Source organism: Aquila chrysaetos, chromosome 10 (assembly GCF_900496995.4).
Source record: "Aquila chrysaetos chrysaetos chromosome 10, bAquChr1.4, whole genome shotgun sequence".
Lineage (NCBI taxonomy): Eukaryota > Metazoa > Chordata > Aves > Accipitriformes > Accipitridae > Aquila > Aquila chrysaetos.
The window spans coordinates 13693725-13718110 of NC_044013.1; the positions used below are offsets into that span (position 1 = coordinate 13693725).

The following is a 24386-nucleotide window of genomic DNA, read 5'->3' on the forward strand; positions in this document are numbered from 1 at the left end:
AAGAAAGCTTAACCCTTCATCACCTGCTCACTATTGCAGGACTGCCATTCAGTACAAAGTTTTAAAAAAAGTTGTTGGAGAGGACCTCCTCCAAATGACTCTTATTGCCTAAAAGGTAACAGGATAGTGAATAGCACCAAAACCAGAGCTTTTCCCTGCACACCTGAATTGAAGTTTCCATTTCCAGGAGGAAAGCTCAGATTTCCTCTTCGGAATTGAAATTTGTGGTTGATGGGGGCAGCATCAGTTAGAGGGACTGACTGGACTTATTTGACACTGACTATGCACGGGGAATATATTGTGAAAATTGGATTTAAAATGGGCTGTATGAATTATTCCTTCTCAAATGTTGGGGGTCAGAAACACTATAAACCTCTCTGTGTTTGGTCAGCAGACATGACCAGGAATTCCTAATCTGCTGGAGATAAACCGAGCTAATAATCAACCCTCTTCTTGCAGTCATTCAAACATTCATGTTTCCTCACCGGCTGTAATAAAGCTACAGTTTTGGGAGTAGTTTCACTCTACTCTTCAGATGATGGATTTCATCTGGCTCTAGTTAAAATGTGCTTATATGTAACACACTGAAGTTGTATGAGGCTGAAGGCTGGCTGAACTCCTGGCTTCTCCAAACCACCCTCCAGTGCGGGCTCTGGAAGAGATCGTGTCTCCTCCTTGGCTTCTTGGTTTTCACCTGTTGCCTTTGTTTTTTCTCCTCTCCTGAATCAGCAACCCACAAATAACCACACGGTCGGAGGCTGTTCCTCAGAATGCCCCAAAACACTGAAGTCATTGCCGTCTGTAAACAAGTGGTTTTGGCATGTATAAAGCTGCACCGTGTGTGTCATTACCCACAGCTCACAGATCGTCGGGCTTGTCTGTGCAAGGCAGCAAGCTGCTGAGAAATAAAGGTGGTCCTGCATTCAGCCGTTCACGTGCTGTTTACCAAAGCGATACTGGAAGCTCTAATTGAGATTCCACGGCATGAAACCCATCCCATGGAGGCCAAGAGATTTGACCCATACAGTAGGATTTATTTTGCTTTCGACTTTTCTATTTTAGGATTGTTCTTTCACTGGACATTCTGTACCAGAGGCCAGATAGAAAACAAAAGTCAGACACAATTAAATTAATGGAAACAATGAGTTTCACAGTACTAGAGAGGTAATGGTGGGAAAAGCAGGGAGTTATTAAATTTGCTTCTGCATGCTGTCAGTAGAAGGTAGCTCTATGTCATATCATCAACAAATGTCTTTATGAAAATGTATGAAACTAATGATGTTGTCAGATGATGGGACAGGTGTGGTGGGGCATCTAGGGAAGAGGCTCAACAGTGAAGTGGCAGGTGGAGAGTGTGCCTAGTTGGGAGGGTCAACCACAAAGTGTGGCCACTTTTCCCACCATGTGCCGCTAGGGCCAGGTGGAGCGCAGCAGATTCTGGTGTTGGAGTCCCAGGGCAGGAGAGGGGGAGCAGTGAGAATAAGTGAGGCCCAGGCCTGACTGAGAGGGAGAGGGAGGCAGATGTGTGTGTGAGTGTCATATTTAGTGCATGAGCCACGAGAGATGTATACCAAGGTCCTGACAAGATAAAAATTCATGCCTGGTGCCATCCATGGAAGACTTCTCTAAGTGCAATTACAAAAAACATCTCTCAGCTCCTTCAGGGAATGGGTTCTGTGGAGATCTAACCCTTGGCATCCAGCCATCCTGTTTGCTCTCACTGTGTTCCTGATGCCTGCAACGTCTTCGTCCTGATCCTCCAGGGACCAGTTATAGCAGGGATCACATTTCTACCCACATCTCACCAAGTCTCCACCAGGGACTCAGTGATGGGTGGTATGTGTGCTCATGTATAAGCTTGATGGCCTAGTTATGGAATGAATTTCCTGAGACTGGTAAGTGAAGAATCTGATCACCTTCAGGATCACCACTGAAAAATTTTCTTCTTTGGAATAACCTCAGGTTGTTCTTCCTGAAATCAGATGAAGGAAGGAGGGGGCATTGAATGACAAAGAGATAGAAGGAGGAAGAAGAGAAGATGCCTGATGACTAGATATGAAGTCCTCCACAGGAACTGCTGTTAAGCAAATACTGAAGACAGAGTTACTGCCATGAAGACAGAGTTACCACCATTCATGTTGCTCACACAGTGAGCAACTAAGCCATCAAGATCAAGTGCCTGTGAGTCTGGTTTTGGGGCAACCTTCATGTCAAGGAAAAGCCCAAGCCATAGTCAGCATTTTAGAGATTGCTCAAAGATTCCCACCCCAGGATATGGCTATGTCTCACTTTTTTGTGCCTGGACCACAACCTCTATCCATTTCCTCAGCCCTTATGACATGTTAGGTAATCAGTGCTGGGAAGATAAGATCCAGGGTCCTTCCTAGAAAGGCTCTGCCATAAACTGCTGCAAGATTTGTAGATCAGACTGTTCAGGGGCAACACAAAGGCTAAGAGATGAGGTTTCAGGTCTCTCTTGGGGTTGCTGAACTCAGTCTCTTGCACATATTGCTAGGAATTCCTCTGGGGATCTATTTGACCTAACCTTTTTGGGATGTACTTGGATATTGGAACAATTGAAGATACACAGATTACTGTGCTGTAGAAAAACTTATGACAGGCCAGACCCAGTGGACAATTGCTCAGCATCCTTATGGATATGCTGACACTGTACAGCCATCCTCCAACAAGTAGTTGTCTCTGGAAACTGAGAGGAGCAGTAGGATAGGATTTGTAAGTACTGATATTCAATATGCTTCAGTCCCCTTTAAGACACTGAAATCAGAGCCAGGTATTTCTGAAGCACTCAGTAGCTGCACACATGGCTGGATTTTCCAGTGGGGAGCAGGGTCAAACATTTAAAGAAGTCTTTAAATGTGGCCAGTTACTCTAGCGCCTATGTGGGAATGAAACTCTTGAAAATCCCTTGCTAAGTGCAAGACCCATCTACACTGGAAGCAGAGCTTGTGCATGCACATGTGTACAAGGCAGAGGAGGAGAAAAGGAGCTTTTCCCCTGGACTTTCTAACACACCGTTTATCGTTAGGACTGGGAGGGCACATTGGCAACCCAAGGTCATTATTTCAAAGCCTAGAGGGAGTTAAAACCCCAGTTATCTGGCCGGAGGCCAGAGGCTGGAGGTGTTGCTCTCACATCTGTGTCTCTCTTTGCTCATGAAAATTCTTCCTTAAGCCCGATGCACACAGAGGTTTGGCTGATGGGTGATTTGGGAGCCCTCGGGTGAGCCCACACCCTGTGCTGTTGCCAAAGAAGGCACAAATGAAGCCTAAACCAGAAGCAGGCGGAGGGATGGTCTCCTTTGGGAGAGCTCAGATGAGGAACAGCACATCTCCATAAAAAACAGAAAGGAAACCCAAGCCCTATGTGAACCACGACCACAGGGCAGAATAGGGACAGAATTGGAGAAAGAAGGAAAGGACATGCCGTGCTCTCCTCTCCTAGTGCCCAGAGAGACTCCGATGTGTGGGAAAGGACAGGGCAGGAGAGAGGAGAGGAGGGCTCTGAAGATACTCCCTATATAAATGCCTTGGGTGAGATGAGCACCAGAGGCTGGAATCACCCACTGTTTTCCCCTGTCCCAGGGCTGGGACTGCAGCTCTGCCCATGTCTCCCTATTCCTCAGGGAGCTTCCGTCAAGGAGGCTGTCCTTCCCCTTGCTCCCTCCTCTTCCTCTATGGTTTAGTACTCCAGCCTATAGCACAGCTTGGCTGCAAGGTGAAGGCAGAAGGTGATGGGGTGTATGTGAGCCATGAGGGGCTCTGCTCACACTAGTTTTCTCCATGGCAGGGTCAGAGGCATCCCTGCCCCGTCCCCTCCCCGTGCAGAGAGAGGGCTGGAGCGAGAGGGTGGCCTCGTGGGAGTCTTCGGGGTGTTTGCAGTTGGCTTCTCGCCCTTGCCGGAGCCCAGCTGTGCGCAGAGCCCTGCCCATGGGCACAGCGTCTGGTGGGGGGACAGACCTGGGGGTCACTCTGCATCAGCTCTGGGCAGCTTGGATGCTAGGTATTAAACAGAAGGGGACAGTGGGTGTGTGGTGAGGGACTGGTGATGGGCAGGTAGGCAGACACTAATTTTAAGAGAGTCGCAGCCCCAGAGCTCTGCAGGGAAACTCCTCGCAGATCCCATATCCAAACCTGACCCACGCTCACCTAACCAGGTCCCGAAACTGTCCCACGCTCATGGGCTGTGAATCACAGCAGCAACTGTTTTCTCTGAGCCTCAGCTCTTGCCCTCCTCGCCTTTTTATAGCAGATCAAATACCCTGTTACCAAACTGTGCATTTCTAACCCAGTAGTTACTTTTATCCCCCCTCAATGAGTCTCCTAGAGGGTCTTTCATCACTCTCCGATAAGAAGGTTGGTGAATGGGAGCGAGGGGCACAGAGGTCTGAAGCGGATGTTTCTTGTGAAGTGAGTCACAAGAGGGGCTGGATTTCAGCCAGGTGAGCCTGCAGGATGAAGCGCACGTACGACAGCCCCTCTCACTTAGGCTAAGGTGAGCCAAGTTTCTGAGAAACAGCTGCCGGAGCACAGACACAATGCAAACCCCTTCCACCACGGACCTTGCTTCCTTTGCTTTTCTCTGGTACTGTGGAAAGAGCTAAATATTCACCCTTCCTTCACGATTGCTATTAGTGACACAGACCTTGTGCTTCACTCGCATTTTATCGCCTTTCCATCAGGGCACGGGAAAGTTCAGGCTCGTGCTGGGAAACACACGCTCGGATGAGGATGACGCCGTTGGGACGTGGCAGTGCATCAACAGCCCCAGGGGTGCTTGGGGACGAGGGCTATTCACTGGAACTACTGACATGCCGAGAAAAGGTGTGTCTAATTCACTGCCCAGCTCCTCTGCCTATACACGCCTGCGTGAAGCTGGTATGCAGCGACGGCACTGTGTGTTCTCGGTGGCTGCTTTCAGGAAACCCGAGTGGTCACGCATGTTTTCACCGATAAGGATCTTACCACACCCATGCAGAGAGTGCTGCCCAGGTGTTAAAGAGGAGCAGGGCTGTGACTCCTCGCTCTCGATCTAAGGCACTTAGTCAGTGCCTCCGTTTCCCCAGGTCTACAATGGGGTTAGTAATACATCGTTGAGATTATGTGTTTCTCAGGTGTGGGATTTCATAGGCAGCTATAAAACAGAATTTATTGTTCTGAAGAGAAGTTGCATGGTACTTTGAGAGCCCGAAAAGACTGTATTGAAATGCTTATTTTATTATTTATTGAACTGGAGTGATTGAAAAAAACTGTTTTAAAGGAGTGTATGAAAGCATCATACCTGTGTGTATAGTATCCATACACACACACACACACACACACAGAGTTTTTACTTCCTGATCATTTAAGCTCATATCTACTAGAAAATGCCTTTGCTTTCCTATTTTCTTTTAATGCTATATATTGCCTGCTTGAAAAGTCACAGGTTGCTCAGAAGACCAACTGTTTTCCTTGGGGTTACCAAGCTAACTCCAGGCTAAATCCCAGGGTTTTGTGACCATATGAGCATGGCTGAAGCGGTACATTACAGCTGACACACTGCTCCGTAATTCATGTGTGTATGCATTTCACGTCCAAGCAGCACTGCTCTGGAGATAAAGACACTTAGAGGCCATGGATGGTGGTGTATGAAGCAGGAAAATGGAGGCGGTACAACCAGGAGCGAGGAGTGGGAAGGGTTGGGCAGACAAGCCCATGGAGTCTTCCACAGCAGCAGAAGAGCTCTTAGGGAACCCCCTCCCGAAGCTTTCCATCACCTCTGGCTCCTGAGCCGTGCCCGTTGGACAAGCCCCTGGCCCCGAACGCAACAGTCGCACCACTGACTGCTTGCTTGCTTGCAGTTAGGTCCTTATTTCATACATTAATGCGCAGCATCACAGCTTCCCTCTTGCTCAAGGCTCTCTGCTACACTATATATTAGACACTGTGGAAGTAAAGGGAGGACACAACCCTTCCCTGCTCACTGTACTGCGACCTCATTGGGGTGTTGCTGCAAGAATGTTTTCATAGGTAGATGGATGAAAACCAGCTATGATCCTCCCAAGACTGGCAGTAGTTTCTATCGCTTTCTAACATAATGGCCTGGTTTTAATGGAGAGCACAGAGCACCTTGTGTTAATGAGTAATAAAAGCAATTGACCCGTAGTGCATTTGTCTCTTCGCTGGGAGTGTGTGTAGACGAGGTGATAAGGCTGTTACATTAGTGAAGTTATGCTGCATTGATACCACGCAGTTTAAGAGCCCTACAAGGCCAGGCTCTGATAATTAAGTATTAGGATACCCTAATGCTTTTGTTAGTGTCAAAATACTGTAAATGTTAAGTTAGCCAAGAGAATAAGATACAGTCAGCATATATAGTACAGCCTACAAATCCATTTGAAAGCTACACTGAGTCACGTCAGCCAGGTTTTAGGCTATACAAAGACATCTTGGGAGGTTATATTGGGAGAGCTGTTTTCCGAAGCTGAGGGGACATCTGTTGTGCTAAGCTAGGAAAGCAGAGTATGATGAGAAACTGCTACAGACTGCTTCATGAAATTCCTGACTTGTTTTAAACAAAGAGTATTAAATATGTACCTTGCCAGTTTCTACTGAATAAGAATATTGTATTCTTTCCAGTAACTCCAGCAGGTTCCATGGGACTGTTTGGAGGCATGGACCTAAAGAAGGACCAGATATTTGATTGGCCTGTCAGGTGAAAAACACAAACCATTGCGCTGCATGCTCTGGGGCAGTCTTACACCAGGGAAAACTGGAGGATCCTGACCTGCTCTGCTGCTGAGGCCAGGATGCTCCTGAGCCCTGAGCTAGGCGCAAATGGATGGTGTGAAGCCACTTCCCGTCCCCCAGTGACTCATGGCCAGGGAAGCGCTGGCATCCTGCTCTAGGAAGGGTCACTAGCTTGCCCTGCCCTGCAGGGAGGGTGAACACAGAGAAGTGACTGGAGCTGGGACAGCAACAAGAATTGCTGGGCATGCAAAAAATAAACAAGACCGTGCCAGGACTGCCACGACAGCTATGGAGAGATGAAGTGAAGCACAGGCAGTACTGGCACCTGGACATGCTGCCTTCACCCGTTAGTGGAGTTTGCTCCCTGGGCTGACATGCGTGGACATCTAATGTGCTAATCTGGAAGAACAGAGTATGATATACCCATTACAGAAGCTTAGAAACAACACTCTGGCTATTACTGTAGGCCTGCTATTACTCTGGGAGCTCTTCACTTTCCACCTTGATCATACTTGTATTTGGCACACTTTCACCATGTACCAAATGAGGAAAAATGGCCACATTCTCCCCAGCTGGGCTTATCTTCTCTGAAAGAGGCTTGTATTTGGGTGCAGGACAGAATGAGAAAGCAGGGAGATCCAAATGGCTATAATACGTTTCCTGGCTAATCCTCTGCTACTGTAAAACTCTGCTCTTGCCGCCTCTAATGACTTATTTCTGTTTGTGGAAGGTGCTCTCAGATTTTCCAGGCCTTTTCTGAGCTCACCACACCACTTTTTCTGAGTTACTTCTAATAACAATTGGCTAGGATACCTTGTTTTGAAAACTGGCGCAGCCACAGATTAATTAACACAGTGCAAGACAAGCATGGGAAGATGATGCATATTATCAGTACCTGTCCCATATCAATGCAATCTATATCTATGTGGCTAATGAAAGTCATTACCCTTTATGGGACCTGCATGGCCAATGCCCTGTCTCCGTGGGTCAGAACTGTTGGAAACACAACTCTGCCCTTGTCACAGAGAGCCATGAAGTGAAGATCATGGGTGTTTTTGCCTTATATAGGCACTTGGATGCCAGAAAACAGCAGAAAGCATCCTTCCCATGTAACTGTATCAAGACATGCATCTGGCAGAGAAGGAAGAAGAAAAGTTCCTCGCTTGTCAGCTTCTATGAATGGAATTAGCAAACAAAGAGCAGAAAAGCTAAAGCAGCAGAGAGTCCTGCAGACACTGGCTTTTTGACCTGGGACTTTTGTTCTCTACCTAGTGTCTGCTAAAGCATGTGCTGAGGACATCTTCTGCAATGTGACCTCTGAGGAGCAGAGTGATCTGAGATCAAGGCAAAAGATTGTTAACTCTGACGGTAAAACTGCCTTATGAGGTTATGATAGGAATTATGCGGGTTATATATTGTAAGAATAATAAACTTCTTATTGCTATTGTATTTGGAGGGAAATCTCGGAGAAGAGAAAGCAAGCTTTGAACAATTCTGTAAAAGTACCGATTGGCTCCATCTGGAGGTGACAGCTGAGATGACAGACACCATCAGTTTGGGCAAGCAGATTGTAAACAGAGCTGAAAGCAGAGCGAGAATCTGCTCCTCAGCCCTGTCTTGAAGACTTGGCCACTAAACGCAGATCTCCAGTCTTTTATGGCTTCTCTTTTCAAAAATAAACATCGAGGATGTGATGGTTTCTGTGCATTTGTGCCTTTGGGATAGGAGGAATGTCTAGTCCTGCTCCTGGAAGGTGCCCTGGAGCCCTTCTGGGTTTCGTGGCACTGAGAGGAGGCACTGAATGAGAAGCCACCTTAGAGAGGCCCCGTCCTTCTGTCCCCAGCAGCCTGCATCACTTCTGCCTACCCAGGGAGTCCTGCAGGAAAGCAGAAAGGTTCCCATGGCAGTAAGTGCACAGGCAAAATCCAACCAAACAGAATCTCCCAAACTGGCACTGGCTTGAAAAGTTCAAGATTCCCACACGAGTCCAGGGCATGAGAATTATCTAGATTTGGCTTAAATGGAGAGTAGAATCATAGAATCATAGAATAGTTTGGGTTGGAAGGGACCTTTAAAGGTCGACTAGTCCAACCCCCCTACAATGAGCAAGGGCATCTTCAACTAGATTGGTCCAACATCACCTTGAATATTTGCAGGGATGGGGCATCTACAACCTCTCTGGGCAACTCTTCCACTGTTACAGAGCTCCATATCTGAGCTGGGATGGTTGTTGGTGTTGGCTCTGAAGGCCCATGATTGCTACCTTTTTCCCTTCCCTTCCCAGTGACATTCCTGCACTGAACTAGGTCATCAGAGCATCAGAGACCAACAGGGTAACCAAAGGGCCTGGGATCTACATCAGTTCATTTTATAGATGTTTAGTGCTAAGGCATGAACCAATGTGCATGAATAAACATGTGTGTGCATGAAAGCTGTTCTGTGTGTCCCTTAGCAGTGCTCAAAACTTCTGCCCTGAAGAACAAGTTTCGATTCTTTTTTTTTTTAATCTCTACTTTGCCAAAACCTGCAACAGTACCTGTTTTCCTTGCAAGTCCAGGACTCCAGTTACCTGCATGCCACTTGTGCACAACCCCATTTGTCTTCAGCTAGGCATGACAAGAGTTTTAACTGTGCAGGGCGGATTGGCTGCAGCAGCTTCTGTGGGCACTCTCACCCTCCTCCCACCTCCCACCTCCGTTGCAGGTGAACATTGCTCCTGTGGCCATCACTAACAGATGGCATTTGCAGAAGGGAAAAGTTTCTGCTGTTCATGGCCACTGGAAGAGGGTAGTGGTGACCTGGGACACTGATGCTCTGCCTCTACCCCAGCTTTAAGATCAAGGGCTGGGCACTGTTTTTCTCACTGCCCTGGACTTGCTGATCACCTGCTGGCATGAGGTTTTTCCTCCAGTATGTGGGCTGTTTCTTTGCTTTTTTCTCGACTGGGTTTTTGATAGCATCTACCTGGACAGACTGCTGGATGGTGAATGCTGATGATTCTCTGGAGGTAAGATCAGGGTGAGGAGAGCCTGATCTCCAAAGCAACCATGTCCTGGAGAGAGGTTGGTTCCCAGTATCATTGCTCCACTATCATGTACTTTTTCCCTGTTGTGCTGGATGAAGGTGGATGAAAATGAAATGAATGACTCTTGCAAGAGCAGGGAAAAAGTGGTATTTTCTGCAATTCTCTCTGCCAGACTTTATTATCCAGACTCTTCTCTCACTTAGTAAGTTCAGGAAAGGTCTACAGGCTCTAGGTTTAAATGTGCATGAACTTAAGTACTGTTATCCTGTGTCTCCAGCCTGCATGGATATTTTGGAAATATTTCTAATTCTGTAGGTCAGACTTCTTGGTGAAAAAGTCCAGTGTGCTCACCTGTGCTCTGCCAGTCTTTTTCTTAACAGCCGTTGAGCTATAGGGCTAGCAGAAATTTATGGGGAGTATGGGGACTAGAGTCAGATCCAGCACTCAAAAATATCTTCTTGAACTTGTGCAGACATTAGCACTCTCATGTTAGAGAAAGGTACTGGCAAAAGTAAACTGCAAACAACAAAGTAGGAGAATGCCGCACACATGCAAGCTGTGCCCCAGAGATTCCAGACCCCAAACCGTTGCTATTTCTCCAGCACTCAGTACTGCAAGTTTATATTTTTTTTCCCAGAGCAGCCAGCACTTTCTGTACATTTAAGGGCTGCAGGTCCATAGTGTGGGAATCTGCTCTCTGATAAACTGGATACTTTATGCAGTGAAGGTAAAACACCTTCCAAAACAGAGAGTTTGGCTGAATATACCAGGAGTAAACTTTCTATCTGCTATCCAGCATGGGAAACCAGAAGAGCTCCTCTGCACTCAGTGATTGCAAGGCAATGTTTAGCTGCGTCATCAAGTGATGAATTATCTGAGAAAAGGCTGAAAGTGATTACAATAAAAATACCTTTTTTCTCTATGCCACAAGAAATCCCATCGATCTGACTGCCAGTCCCACCCTGGAAGGTGGTTGTAGATGCTGAGGTGGTCATAGATCCAATGCAGTGAGGTTGCTGATGGTCAGTGTGTCTGTTCAGTGAGCCACTTCTCAGGGAAAACAGTGTGCACCCACTGACGCTGGCTGGGATATCACTCTTTGTTTATCATCTTAATTTAGGAGATATTTTAGATTCATTTTAGGAAGCTGCACATCACCTGGAGTCAGCTGAAGATATCAGTATACTCAGAAAAGCCAAATGGATCCCAGATTGTGCCATCATTTCAAAGAAAAACAGAAGAGGGAAACCCAACTCCTGAGCAAAGTGAGTCCAGGAAAGATCCAGTCCTTTACCCTGAGGCTGTGTAACCTTGTCTTCTTGGCACAAAGGCACCTGCGCTGGGCTGTCACAAAGTGCTCCATTAACACCCAGTTTGGTTATTAGCAGCCACTACTCTCACATTCCTGCTCTGAGTGTGAATACTAAATAATGGAGAAAAATGCCCCCAGCCTTAATACCTGACCGACTGATCTCCTTAATGGCCCAAATGACTCACTGCCTCTCTAAATAGGAGAATGCAGGTAAACCATCCACGGCCAGAAAGGCATGGAGTCTGCAGTGACTCCTGTTTTCAGCTAGAAAAAGGGTAATTCAGGCAACTTTGACTTCGGGAGAAAGGAACTCCAATCCTCCAGCGTAGAAAGTCGCCTGGCTTTGACCCTGGCCCTCAGCATGTGGGGAGGAGGAAGCCCTCACTGTGGTCCCACTGGAGAGGAGCAGCCCAGGAGAAAGAGGCCAGGGAGCGTGGGAGCAGCCGCGGGGACCCCAGCCAGCGCTCAGCTCTCACAGCCCCTCGCCTCCCCTTCAGAAACAGCCAAGTTATGGCAACACAGAAAGTGGTTTAAGCTGGTGTATTCCGTGTGAGCGTCAAGACAAGCCTGGGTCAATTTTTGCAGTAGTTTGTGCTGGAAAAAAAAACATAATCTGCTTCCCAACAAGCACTGTATTGTGTACACAGTCCCTCCCTGTTGCAGGCGGATTAAAAATATTACCACTACTGTTAAACGCTGCCTGTTTTACTCTCGTGCTGGGCTTGTAATCATTGTATGTTGGCATCTTTTTACAGTGCGGTAAAACACTGTGACTAACATAGCTCACCTGTTTGTTTTCTGTGCTTTCCCCAGAAGGGGAAGTGCTTCTGTCATTTTTTTGTATTAGAATCATTTTAATATTAATTATACATTATGCATAGGATATAATTATATATATATTACAGTCATTATGCAGTTTACGTTTCACATGCATACTTGTGTTAGGGAAAGCAGGTCGTGGCAATGTGTTTCGTAATCAAAGTGGGAGATGAGGAGTTTGGCCGTGATGCTTAGCTTCTCGGGGACTCCTTGGCTGGGTGCCCAGGGAACCTGGAGCAGATTTGCTATGGGGGGAAACAGGGGACAGGGAATTAGTGCTACCAACATGGTGCATGGGCCCAGCCATGGAATGGAGAAATCCATGCCCCCACATGATGCCCCAGCCAGCCCTGACCCCTCTTCCATTTACAGCAGCGAGTTCCTGTGTGCCTGAGGGTCTGTGCTGTCTGGGCAAGGGCAGACGCCCAAGGGTGGTTTGGGAGCAGATTAACAACCAGAAGGACAAACGGTGCACAAAGCAGAGGGGAGCAAGGGATGGCCAAGGAGGTTAAGAAGCAGATAACAGAAACCAGAATAGCTCAGCAGTGGCTCAAGCCAGCCACAGGTCCCCCCTCCGACGTCTGTCCCCATCCCTCCTGCACCAGGCAATGAGACATGTATCCCTGGCTGTGCATGTGCTGCACAGAGATGGGCTGATCCCTGCTTCTGCCCATGTTCAGCGCTAGCAGGAGCAGGTGACAACTGAAACACCCCAAGAAACACAAAACATTTATTAAGTTTTTTCTAATCTGGGAAGGGGGTTGTTTCATGAGCTAGACCATGATCACAACTGTTGCAGCTTAAGACCTCTGTTTTCATTGGAGGCTGACAAAGCCTGGAATCCTGTTAGTCTCTTTATAAATAATTTAGATGAAGAAGCTGCTTGTAAGATTTAAAAAACAATACTAATGCGAGCAAGCAAGGAAGTAACTGAGAGTATTAGCTGAATACAGAATAGTATGAATAAGCCTACGGTGGTTTGGGAGGAACATGAGGTGATATAAATACAAGTGGAACACAATGTAATTTAATAACAATATGCTAATTTCAAGCACAGCCTGAACGGTGGTGAGTTAAGATAGAAGAGGAGCTGCAGCTGGATTAAGAGGGCCATGGTAAAAACTTACTTCCAATATAAACACGGCAAATTGTTTTACATAAAATTGTTCTCTTGAAAAACACAGAAGCAATGAAATCAGGTTTTTCCAGCACTGCTTCTCATTTTTGGGGGGATATTTTTCATTAAACCTGCCCTGAAATTCTCAGAAATTGTAAGTAGTTTTCATCTTCATGAAACAAAACATGTAGATTGTTTTCATTCAAACATAAATCGTATCTTTTTTTGCCAGTCTGAAGTAGTGAGTCAATTTTCAGAGAAGGTGTGCAGTTTGGCTCAGACACTGTATTGTGGAGAAAATATTGCAGTTGGCTATGGACTTCAATACATCCTGAATGAGACTTTATTAAGTGGCTGAGCTGTGTTATTATCTGCTTTGTGATTTACACGGTGCAAGAAAAATGAATTGCATCATCCAAGCAAGCCCGGTCCCCTTCCCCTGCATGAAACCCATTCTCTGGGAGAGTTTCTCCTTCCATTAACTGCAGCGGGTGTCGCTGGCAGCAGCGGGACAGGCTGGAGTCTAAAGCTGCACTAACATTAACTCTGCTCCTTGTATGAGCAATTCCAGGAATGTTTTAGAGGTGCTTGTTGCCATATTTGCATTGGTAATGAAAATACCTCCCATATTAAAGTGATTTATGGAAGGCTGGGCTGGGAATGGTATCCACAGCTTCAGGACAGTGGAGACATTAGCCACGATGCTACTGCAACGTCTGGCCGAGTCTGGATGTCTCAGCGATGAGTGTGGCTCCGGTACGCATGGTCCCAAAGCCGGCAGCGTACTGGGAGCCCCAGGGCCAGGATCAGCGCCGGCTGTCTCTCATTTTCCAGCCAGTGTTCATGGCTGAGTCAGTTTGGGGCAGCCCTCTACACGCGTCTGCAGAGGGGCTCACATCCACACCTCTGCTCTGCAGCAAAGCACTCCTCTACCACGCTGTGGCCACCTCCCCTTGTGGGCGTCCGGCTCCTGGTGCAACGCCTGCCCCACCAGTAACACTCCCCTCTGAGCTGCTGCTTCTTGGCAGGAGGATGGTGTAAGGGGAGCATGGACAGCCAAGTCTTAGGTCGTCTGGTCCGTAGCCCTGCCCAGCTCAGCCTAGACAAGCGTTTGGCAAGGAGTGATCAAACCTGCTCTTAGATCTCTCCTGTCAGCCACCCCCCAGCTCCTCCAGAAATTTTCTTCAGAATTTTTATCTCTACCAATAGGAAGGTTTTTTTTTTTTCCTAATGTCCAGTCTGAATTTCTTCTGCTCTAATTTAAAACCATTAGTAGGGACACAGAAAACATTGTCCTTTTTCTGTATCCTGCTGCTTTTTTTCTTCTTCAAGTTAAACAACTCCAGTTTGCCATCGACATAACTGGACCAGGATTTCTGTTGAAGGGCCTAGCTGACCATCCGATGTGTTGGTGGATATATAAACTTACAGTCTTCTTTCTCTTCTCAACCCACAGGTGAGTACAAAATGCCGTGGCCTGTGGTGGGAATGTGTGACAAACGTTTTTGACGGGATCCAAACTTGCGATGAGTATGACTCCATCTTCGCTGAACACCCTGGTATGTAAGAGTCAAAAGTGTTTCTACAAGTGGTGGGGACACCTGAGTGCAGACAAAAAGAGCATCTGTTCTACTCAGTGACAGATAATTTGGTGCACATACCTATTAGAGCCATGTTTCTTTTCTCAGTAGGTATTGCTCCCAGGGGAAGCTGGAGAAAGCTTCACCCCAGAAAAAAAAGTTCCTATGGGATTTGACCCCATTACCCACCCACACTTCCATTCCTTGTGCACTAGAATGATCTGCTTTTGTCCTGCAGTGAAGCTGGTGCTGACCCGAGCCATGATGATCACAGCAGACATCCTGGCAGGATTTGGATTTCTCTTCCTTGTCCTGGGACTGGACTGCGTGAAATTCCTTCCCGATGAGCCGCTCATCAAGCTCCGCATCTGCCTGGTGTCTGGAATTACGTTGCTCATTGCAGGTATTCCCCTGCTGCGTCCCCATCCTGCAGGACACCCATTAGCAAAGGGGGGGAAGCTTTAAAGCCTTCTCTTATTTTGAGGAGAGGAGTTAGTGATTTCCTAGAGGGTAAACATGGGGGAAGGATCTTTATTTGCTTTATTTGTGCAATATAGCTTCCTCTGTTCACTGCCTGCCCCTAACAGCACATAGTTGAGTTTATCTGCTTTCATTTCATATATTGACCAGGTGACTTGACTCTGAGTTGACTGACTTCCATTTACTGCTGTTTCACTGTGAAGAAGTCAGTGTTGTTGATAAGGCAAAGAAACCGAATTGCTGAAGCACTAGAAAGTCCTGGCATCCTGGTTTGGTTCCTGGCTCTGCCACAGATTGTGTGACCTTGGGCAAGTCACTTAGCCCGAAATCTCTGCAGCCGATCTCTAATAAAAGGATAATAACACATCTGTCCCTCCTAGGTGATAAATACCCAACTGACTGAGGTACTTTGCTGTTACAGCCAGTGGGAGAATTTTAAATGCCAAAACCAGGTAGACAGCCAGCTAGGTATCAAGTAATTTCATTTGACTTTATGCCAATATCAAACATCTACCTCTACTTCAGTGTAAGAAGATTTAACACAGAACTCACCCCAGCCACTGGGAGCACATGCAAAATACTTTGAGAGGTTCTTTTACACATCCTCCATTCACCTCCCAAAGTTTGTCTGAAAAACAAAGTTCTGAAAGTCAAAACAGATTAGAAAATTAAATTCTTGAAGCAACTTTACAAGTTGATAAACAAGCTGAGAAGGGAGGAGCTTTCTGCCTTTTACTGCAGAAACCTGAGTGCTGCCAACCAGTGCTGATGGTGTCCGTGAGGGCCAAGCTGCGAGGTACAGCCTCTGCCTGACAGCGCTCCACATGATATCAGTAGGAACCAGGGTGAATCTGCCAAAGTTACTGGGCTGAGACAAAACAGGGGTCAAAACCTGTCCATCCTAAAGTCTGACCCAGCAGACAAAAGGCTATAACTCCAGATTTTATATTGGTGATCTCCTCATGGTCCATCTGGGAGCTCTGTGTGGCACCTCCCTCCTGTCCTGCAGGTCTCCCAGGCATTACCGGCTCGGTGTGGTACGCCGTTGATGTCTACGTGGAGCGGTCCTCTCTGGTCTTCCACAACGTGTTTCTCGGCATCCAGTACAAGTTTGGCTGGTCATGCTGGCTTGGCATGGCGGGGTCACTCGGCTGTTTCTTATCCGGGGCCCTGCTCACCTGCTGCATGTATCTCTTCAGAGGTGAGGAACCGTGGCAGGGCTGAAACACAGTTCAGAGATAGAGCCATCGCTCAGGGCCTGCTACAGGCACACAGGGTGGGGAAATTCCTTCAGGGACATTCTTCAGGATGGTTGCTTATCCACAGTAGCAATATCTTCAGCTGTAAAATGGGAATAGTGTTATTTCAGCAGCTCTAGAAAGCACATCAAGGTGTTCAGGTGGGAGCTGAGTTGTAAGTATGACATAAGATGTGTTATTATGTCATATCTCGGAGTGCTGCTTTCGCTGCATTTCGAGGCTTTGCAGCTGCATGTCACCAAGCATTCATTAGCAGATCCTATTTCTCTTCCTGTGCCTCACAGAGACCAGCTCTGGAAGACTCCACTCTGCTTACTCCTTGAGGAAAGGCTATTCCTCAGCTGGGACAATCGTAACAAATGTGCATTTGCCATCCTCTCAAACAGCTACTGCCAAAATGTATGCAGTGGACACAAGAGTGTGAGGAGGAGGTGAGTGCTCCAGAAAGAGCGCTACTTCTGTTCGTAGTGGATCGCACAGAGACCCAAGTTCCTGTGGTTGTGATACAGATGCAAAGTTAAATTTCAAGGATGTACTGTACGCTACAATGTTTGCACTATGAGAGCTTAACCCCCCGCCCTTCCTACAAGAAAGTAATCTCCGAGGAGATCTTGCTTTAGGGATTCCTGTTGTCTTGAATGCTGAGGCCCCTTGCTGAAGCACCAACTGAAATACCCAACACAAACTCTTTCAGCATTTGGCTCAACACTATCGGCACAAGTGAGTTAAATCAGCCACTCCTGGATCAGACCCCAGTGTTCAACATGAAGACCCCCAAACTGTAAGATGCCCTGTCTGGCAATGTGTTGACAGAACATACAAAGCAGAAAATACAGGAGAAGAGAGGGACTGATCTTCTGGGCAACACCTGGACCCTGTGCACCCAGCATGGGGGTCTGCTCCTCTTAAAGGCAGCTGGAGAGTTCAGCAGAAGATAAAGAGCTGTGTTAAATGCCTAGCCCTCTCTTTGGCCTGTGAACCTCTGCACTGAGGAAACACTGCAAATTCAGGTGCATTCTTCCCTGCAAAATACAGTCCTTCTCAGTAAGTGTTAAAATGTACGTTACAGATGCTCTAGACTCACTGAGATATGGAAATTGTGAGCTTCTTTCTGCTTAGTAAAAATTTTGCCTGGTCAAAGACAAAGTGAGTGAAGATCCAAGATCTGACCCTGTGCATGACAATACATCTATACCAGCTAGAAACTAGGATAAATGATAGTAAAATCTATTGTTCCTTTCTATCAAAAGATATTTAAATCCAGTTCAGGACTGCTATACCCTGCTGCAATCCAAGCTGCCATAGGCTGGGTGAGGCTAGAGCACCAGCCATGTCTTCACTAGGGTGGGTGAAAAAAAAAACAGTGTGGTTTAACATGTACCCTAAGAATGGATGCGAAACTTCTTCCATGACTTTCAAGGAAAGAAAAGCTGAGACATAGTTTTCTTAGGGTTGGTAGGAACTGCCCAAATCCAGTCCTTTCTACCATGGGCACCACATCATACTGTCATGGGCACCAGGGAGTGAGAAAATGTTCTCAGCACAGAGATATACCTGCTCAGGAGGAGCGGAGAAACAACAGCGGAGTCTCAGGAGGGTGTGCACACCCATCGGTACTGACGCCCCACCAGAGGTAGGCTTCCTCCAGTGACCGCTTGGTGGGGGGACTGGATGGAGAAACTCCCTTCCTATCCCCAGGCAATATGAAATGAAGCCTTATGTTATGAGGACCAGAGGGAGACGGGATGGCTGTGGATGGAGTGGACTGCATCCCAGAGGGTACCTCTGATAGCCCCCGCAATGGAGGATGAGGGGCCGAGTCCTCTCATGGATTGTCCTAGAAGCAGCATCTTGGGCTGCAGCACAGAACTGACCAGCAGTGGTAAAAACATAACCCAGTCCTGACATGGCTCCTAATCAAGTAACACTCAGGCCCTGGGACAGACGGGACAACAGCAGGTCCATATGGCTTTGCTACGGGCTCAAGCACCTCCACAAGGCTCAGACCATAACACAACCATCTCAGCTAGAGCCCTCGCGGCAGCACTGCTGCCCAGGCAAGGGAGGCTTTGTGCCTGCAGAGTTCATGCTGCTTTGCTTGGCAGACATTTATATTAGCCAAACTGAAAGCAACTTATTGCCAACAGATGAGCTGTATTGAACAGATGTAAACACAGTAGGAGAAGTGATGGAGGCTTTTTTACAAAGTCCTGGGACATGAGGAGTACAAGAGTTATAAGCGACATGATGAATTCACGGATTACACCAAGAATGCACAAAGAGATCTGGAGGTGATAGGAATTTCTGCCTGTTATTGCAGGAAGCTGCATCCAGAGCTTTTTTAAATTTTTTTTTTAACTTTTTCACAGTCACATCAGAAACATGTATTTGCTGTGGGGCTTTTGAGGCAGAAGACCTGGAGCTGGTATGCCATGCTGGGGGAAGGAAGCTCGGGGGATGTTTGTGGGTCTGGTTTCTGGGCTGTGCCTCTGCTCCCCTGCTCCTTCAGGGATACGCCCTGAAGGAGAGGAAGGGCAAACCCGCTGCAGAGGCAGATCTGTGCGTCCCTGCTCCTCCCCAGGGAGGCCAACGCTGCCTCAGCCTCCCCACGGGAGGAGAGATGCCCCGACGCCGCGGGCTGCCCCAGCCTGACTCACCCAGCGCAGAGACGCTCCTCGGGAGGAGGTCCTGAGCAGACATCATCACTTGGACCAAGATCCTGAATCAAATCCTTCCCGGACAATGCAGCCAGCATGTTAGCCCTCACCACTAACACTCAGGGGCAACCACCAGCCTCTTGTTGCTGTTTTCTGTAGCTTTTTCCAAGGCATGAAGATTGTCTCTTGCTGGAAGATTTATTTCTTGTTTAGCAGAGGAGGAATAGTCTGGGATTGCCTGCTAGCCAGGTGTAATTGCAGATCTCAGACCACTGATTTCTCCTGTTCTTTTTCTCCTGTAAACTGTAGTTGAGGACACTTCTGGGCCTTTGTCCTAATGGTCTTCAGCTTGTTTTAAGGTGCTGGCAGGTGTTTTGTGACTTGTAACACGTGGGTCACACCAAGCAGCAACTCACCAGACACTTTGGGATTAAACATGTATGCCTTGGTCAGGGGTGAATATAAAAGACTGGGCTCATTAGTCCCTCCAGCCCTGTGCTCCTCCCGGGAGTACACAAATAAGGCACATACATACCCCAAATACTACCTTAACTCAGGGTGCACCATCCTTAAATATACATGTATACAAAGAATGTTGCATAAACATTTGTGAGTCTTTCTCTTCTTCAGTATCTATGTAGAATAAGGGTTAATTCTTTAACCATGCTTCTGTTCTAGTCACACGCTATGATACCTTCTGAGGATCTATCTCCTGTGCAAGAGGACTAGGAAAAGGTCACAGCAACCCTTAGGTTTGCTGGGTTAATGTTGTGTAACAGTCAGTCCAATGCTGCATTGCTTCATTATTCAAATCCTGCTGACAGTCTATCTGATGTTTTGATCACTTGTTAATATTTAATTGTTAATTCACTGTTTGATTTAATTCTGACTCTGATTTCATGACTGCAATATTCACTCATTAGCTCATTACCATGCCACAATGCAGATCTATTTTAGTTTGGTTGTTTATTCATTAGCAAGAAACCTCCCAGAAAGCACACAGGATTTTTTTTTTTCTTTCAATATCGCAACCAGTCCCTAAGGCTAAAGACGTTGCAGGTGAGCTCAGATATTAAGGTATTTCCTTAATACCTACCTACATCCCATTCAGCAGCAGCCTGCTAGGAATGACAATAGACTGAATTTGCCTTCCTGATGGCCATTGATGAGTTACCAAGGCTCTTTGCTCAATTGCAATTTCCAGCTGAGGCCCAACATGTAATCCTTCAGTGCCAACAGCCTTTTAGGTTTCTCCAGATTTTCACTAACTTCCAAGGAGTATTTTTGTATGTTTGGGCATCTCAGTCCTGTTGCTTCTTTTCCAGGGGTTTAGGCAGAGTCAGGGACTTAGCTGAGAGCTGAGATTCTTGGGTTTCCTCCCTGCTGTACCCACCCTGTCGTGTCTCCTTGAACCTGGGGCTCCCCATTGCCCTCTCCACTGACAGCATACAGCTCAGTGCAGTCTGCCAGGCCTCTGGCTGGTTGCAGGTTATGGAAAATTGCAAAATCTTGTAAGTAAGCTCTTTGCTAAGTTGATTTCATGCCTTACAGATAGGTATTGATTTCCCATTTTGATACACACAAGTGAGAGAGAGAATAAAACAATGACATCTGCAATGGCTGTCCTTTTCTGCATGCAATATTTTGTCCTCTCACTACCTCAATCAGCCATGTTCATAAGGACTCTTAATAACTCCGGCTGTAATTAGGACCCACTCTTACAGTGACCTTGTCAACTAGACTATCTCCTATGGCAGCTGCATGAATATTTCCCAAAATATGGATTTCCTGCCTTTTCACACACATTGTAATGATTTTGGTATGAATTCAGTAGATCTGAACAACTATTTTCAGTAGATAAGAGTGTGACTTCAGAATTCTGTTTTCCTTACATATTGTAACATTAGTGAGATATAATAAATGCAGTTGCCTTTGAGTGTCGTGTTTCTCTAACCCACATCCAAGTTTCGCCCAGAAAGGTGCTTTGCCAGGTGACCTGCTCTGACTCCTGTGAGGGAAATCACTGCTCTCCTGCAAGGACACACAAAAGGCAGCAGCACAAACAGGACCAGCCCTTGGAAAGGGGGATGTGATTTCAGAAGCTGCCCAGACTTTTGCTGATAGCTACAGACCTCAGACCCCAGTGCATGCCTACAGCAACAGCCCTTCGACAGCTGTAGACATTATCCCCAGTTTAGACGTATCTACTTATAGTCATTTTATAAACTTTCCAAGAGAGAAAAGTAAAATTCCACCAAGAAAGCAAGGTTTTCTCTCTCAGCTGGGGCTGGACTCCCACAGTTTGCTCTTCTGCATCTGTTAAATATTGTGACAAGCGATTAATGACCGAAATACTCTGTCCAAGCACTGTTACAGGAAGCAGAGAACAATTTTCTCCCGGTAGCTCTTGGGTCCCTGCTGTAAGATGCCTTTGAGCGAGAAAGAAAAGAGCCAGACTTGTGCCATCTAGTGACCCGAAGAGAGCGAGCATCTGTCCCCGGCCCCATCCTCTTCCTCCCTACACAAAAGCCTTTAGCCCATAATCCAGTCTTCAGATGACAATAAAAAAAAACAGATTAATGAGCATTTATATTATTTTCACATCTTTCATGTGCAACCCTCCTGGCAGCCCTCACCCACTCCCTGTTATGAGTCAGCTGCCTTTGGTTTTGCTCTATTTTGCCTGAGAGCCAGTTTATGACTTTATTATTCAGCTCTTGACAGGTGGAGGTGAAAGTCTAGCCATGTGCCTCTCCATGTTCCCATTGTCTTTTGCTTCCATATGGTCACCAAGCAATTAGCTCCTCTGCGCTGTTCCCATTTCCCCCTCTCAAGGCTTACTGACAGCAAGTTCCCCCACAAATACATCTGTCTTGAAGTGTTTCCTGGGTTTTTCTAGAGAAGTTTGCCATTTCTTCTCAAAGTCAGCAGGAAGTATAAGTCAGAGGATGAGTGGCAGCCAGAGGGTCACAGCAGAAAAAGTGCTTTTCCAAAGTGGACCCTCTTCCTAAGGTGATGAATTATAGAGAAATGGCTCATCTTTCCTTATAACTCTGGAAACGTCAGCCAAACTGCATTAACTACCCTCATTAAGTGCTGAGTGCTTACAAAAGCATAAGATAGTAAGCAAAATCTCTGCTTTTGTAAGAATGGGAACACAGGTCTGCAGAAACGTTGCCCATTCTGCTGGAGCACCTGGGAGTAAGGGGGCAGGCTGGGAGAAGCAGCTTTCGTAGGCAACGGTAGGTCAGTGGGGCCATTCCAAATACATTTGCAGAAGGAAGGAACCCATCCCTTTCTCCATTTTAAGGATCAGGAAGCCAAGGACCAGGGCAGAGCCCACGGAGCCCCACTGAGCCCCCTCTCAGGGTATACTCCCCTTCCCCACCCCAAGCCAGCAGCTAAGTCAGTTTATACCCCCTCTCAAGCAACCCTACACGAACTCTTTTTGCAGATGGGTCCTGATCTTCTGCAGTTTTGGGAAGTGCCTAAGGCTCCTGCCATGTTGCACAACTACCACAGCACACAGATTCTCCCACGTTGGTGACTCCAGCTGGAGCCTAATTTTGTGACAGCCAGTAGCTTGCTTTACTCTAAGCCACTCAACGCAATTTTGATGGAATAATTTGGAATTCCTTTTGTGAATAATTAAAGCACCCCAAACATGAAACTGAATGCACTTGAATGCACACTAGTCGCACAGAAAGACAAACGTGCTCCCACGAATGTTTCTGCAAGAGCAGCAGCCTCCTGGGTGCGCTGCTGAAAGCCTCGCTTGCCCTCTGTTGGGTGGCTGGGGAAGGATTTACCACCTCTGTCATGAGTGCTGCTCACCGGACCTTGTGAAAGAGGGATGCAGGGTGATGGAGGCATTGAAACCAGAGCAGTCCTTGCTTGTTAGCCTCTCCAGCCACCTGATTAGAAGGTGACATTCAATGAAATTAAAGGCAGCAATTTATTTAGAGCCAAGCAATTAATAAGCGAGAGACGGTAATGTTTTATGCAGCATATAATGCACACAACCTGTGGAGTTCACTTCCATGAAGGGGTCACTGAAGCAAATGCAGTGTGTAGGTGGTAAAGAAGTGATGGCTGATTTAATGCCCACTAGCACGCTACGCAAGCTGAAGTGACAAACATAATCAAATCTCATGCTTCAGGGCATAAATTGAAGGGCTTGAGTAGTGGAAGCAGTTATGTATATAAAAGGTCTGATCCTGAGGTGCTGATTACCTGCAATTCTTACTAAGTTCAGCCAGCAAAAGGACACTCAGGAATTGCTCGACTTCTCTGCTGGCTGAGTCTGTACTTGCTAATTTTCCTTATTAATAAACCCTGTAATATTTTAGCCTGTTGGCACAAACATTCATTTTGCTACAGTAACATTTATTTCCTTTCACACAAGAGTCAAACATTAAAGCTGCTTCTAAAATAAGATTTTATGGAGATAATTTGTGGTGGTGCTGGCAGAGAATTTGTCTCTCGAAATATGCTATAATTCTTTATCTAGCGAAGGTACTTATATAGCCTCATTATGAGAATATGTGAGCACTTCATAACCTTTAGTGGATTTATCTTCCCAGTTTCCTTCCTGAGCAGGGGAACTGGTATTAACCCCACTCTACAGGTGGGGAGCTGTTCCATGAGGCAGGCTGTGGGCTTCCATTAATCTTTTGGGGTACCTAGGATGGACACAGCTGCCCACTCGCACTGTGAGCTCGTGGCTCCCAGGGCACACGATGCACAGCACTAGGTGTGACATTTACCTTCTGCACCAAGCGGGGGTCTGATTGCAGACCCCAGCCCGCACCATTGAGAGAGCAGAGGTAGAGAGGTCAGGCAGGCCAAATCCAGTCTTCAGTGACCTGCCCATGACAAACAAAGGAAATCTTTGCTTTCATCTGGAATCCAGCTAAGGGGGAAATTCGGCATCTTTCCTCTGTAATTTGAGAACTAGGCAGGCTAATACCTCCTAGGAATGGCTTAGGTAGAGCTGATCCTGCTTGGGTATAAGGCAGTCTTCTTGAAGTCTCTTCCCATCCTGTCTGCAGTGGTCACCTCAAAGAAAATGGCATTCTTTATCCTAATAAATTTCTGTAGCTAAGCACCAAATACTTAACCCCATAATTCACGTCTGTGGGAACTGCCATGTGGGTCCTGGGCCATTCAAAGCCCATAGGTCTGCAATGCTAGGGCAAGAGTAGCTGAGGACAGTCACCATGAAATTAAGAACAGCTCAAATGAGCAAACTCCCTTTTTTTGTGCTCTGTAACCAGCTCCTGCCACTGCTACTCCCCCCCTAATCCCCATCTCTTACTTTCCCTCCCATTGCCATAAATTTTCTGCCTTTTGCACTAGACAAATCTGATATGCTGTGCTAAATATTTTAAA

The 24386-nt window shown here is 46.8% G+C and overlaps 1 protein-coding gene across 2 annotated transcripts; it reads left to right on the plus strand.

Annotated features, from left to right (window-relative positions):
• Window positions 1–455: 455 nt before the first annotated feature.
• Window positions 456–20931, plus strand: CLDN16 (claudin 16). 2 transcript variants are annotated; one of them, XM_030029234.2, is made up of 5 exons: window positions 456–1026; window positions 14476–14578; window positions 14838–15002; window positions 16089–16280; window positions 16623–20931. In XM_030029234.2, exons 1-5 carry the CDS (start codon window positions 985–987, stop codon window positions 16760–16762), a joined length of 642 nt encoding a protein of 213 aa, XP_029885094.1. In that variant the 5' UTR covers window positions 456–984; the 3' UTR covers window positions 16763–20931. The 2 variants fall into 2 exon arrangements, with proteins under 2 accessions (XP_029885094.1, XP_040982895.1); XM_041126961.1 differs by lacking the exon at window positions 456–1026 and adding an exon at window positions 9630–9753.
• Window positions 20932–24386: the final 3455 nt, after the last annotated feature.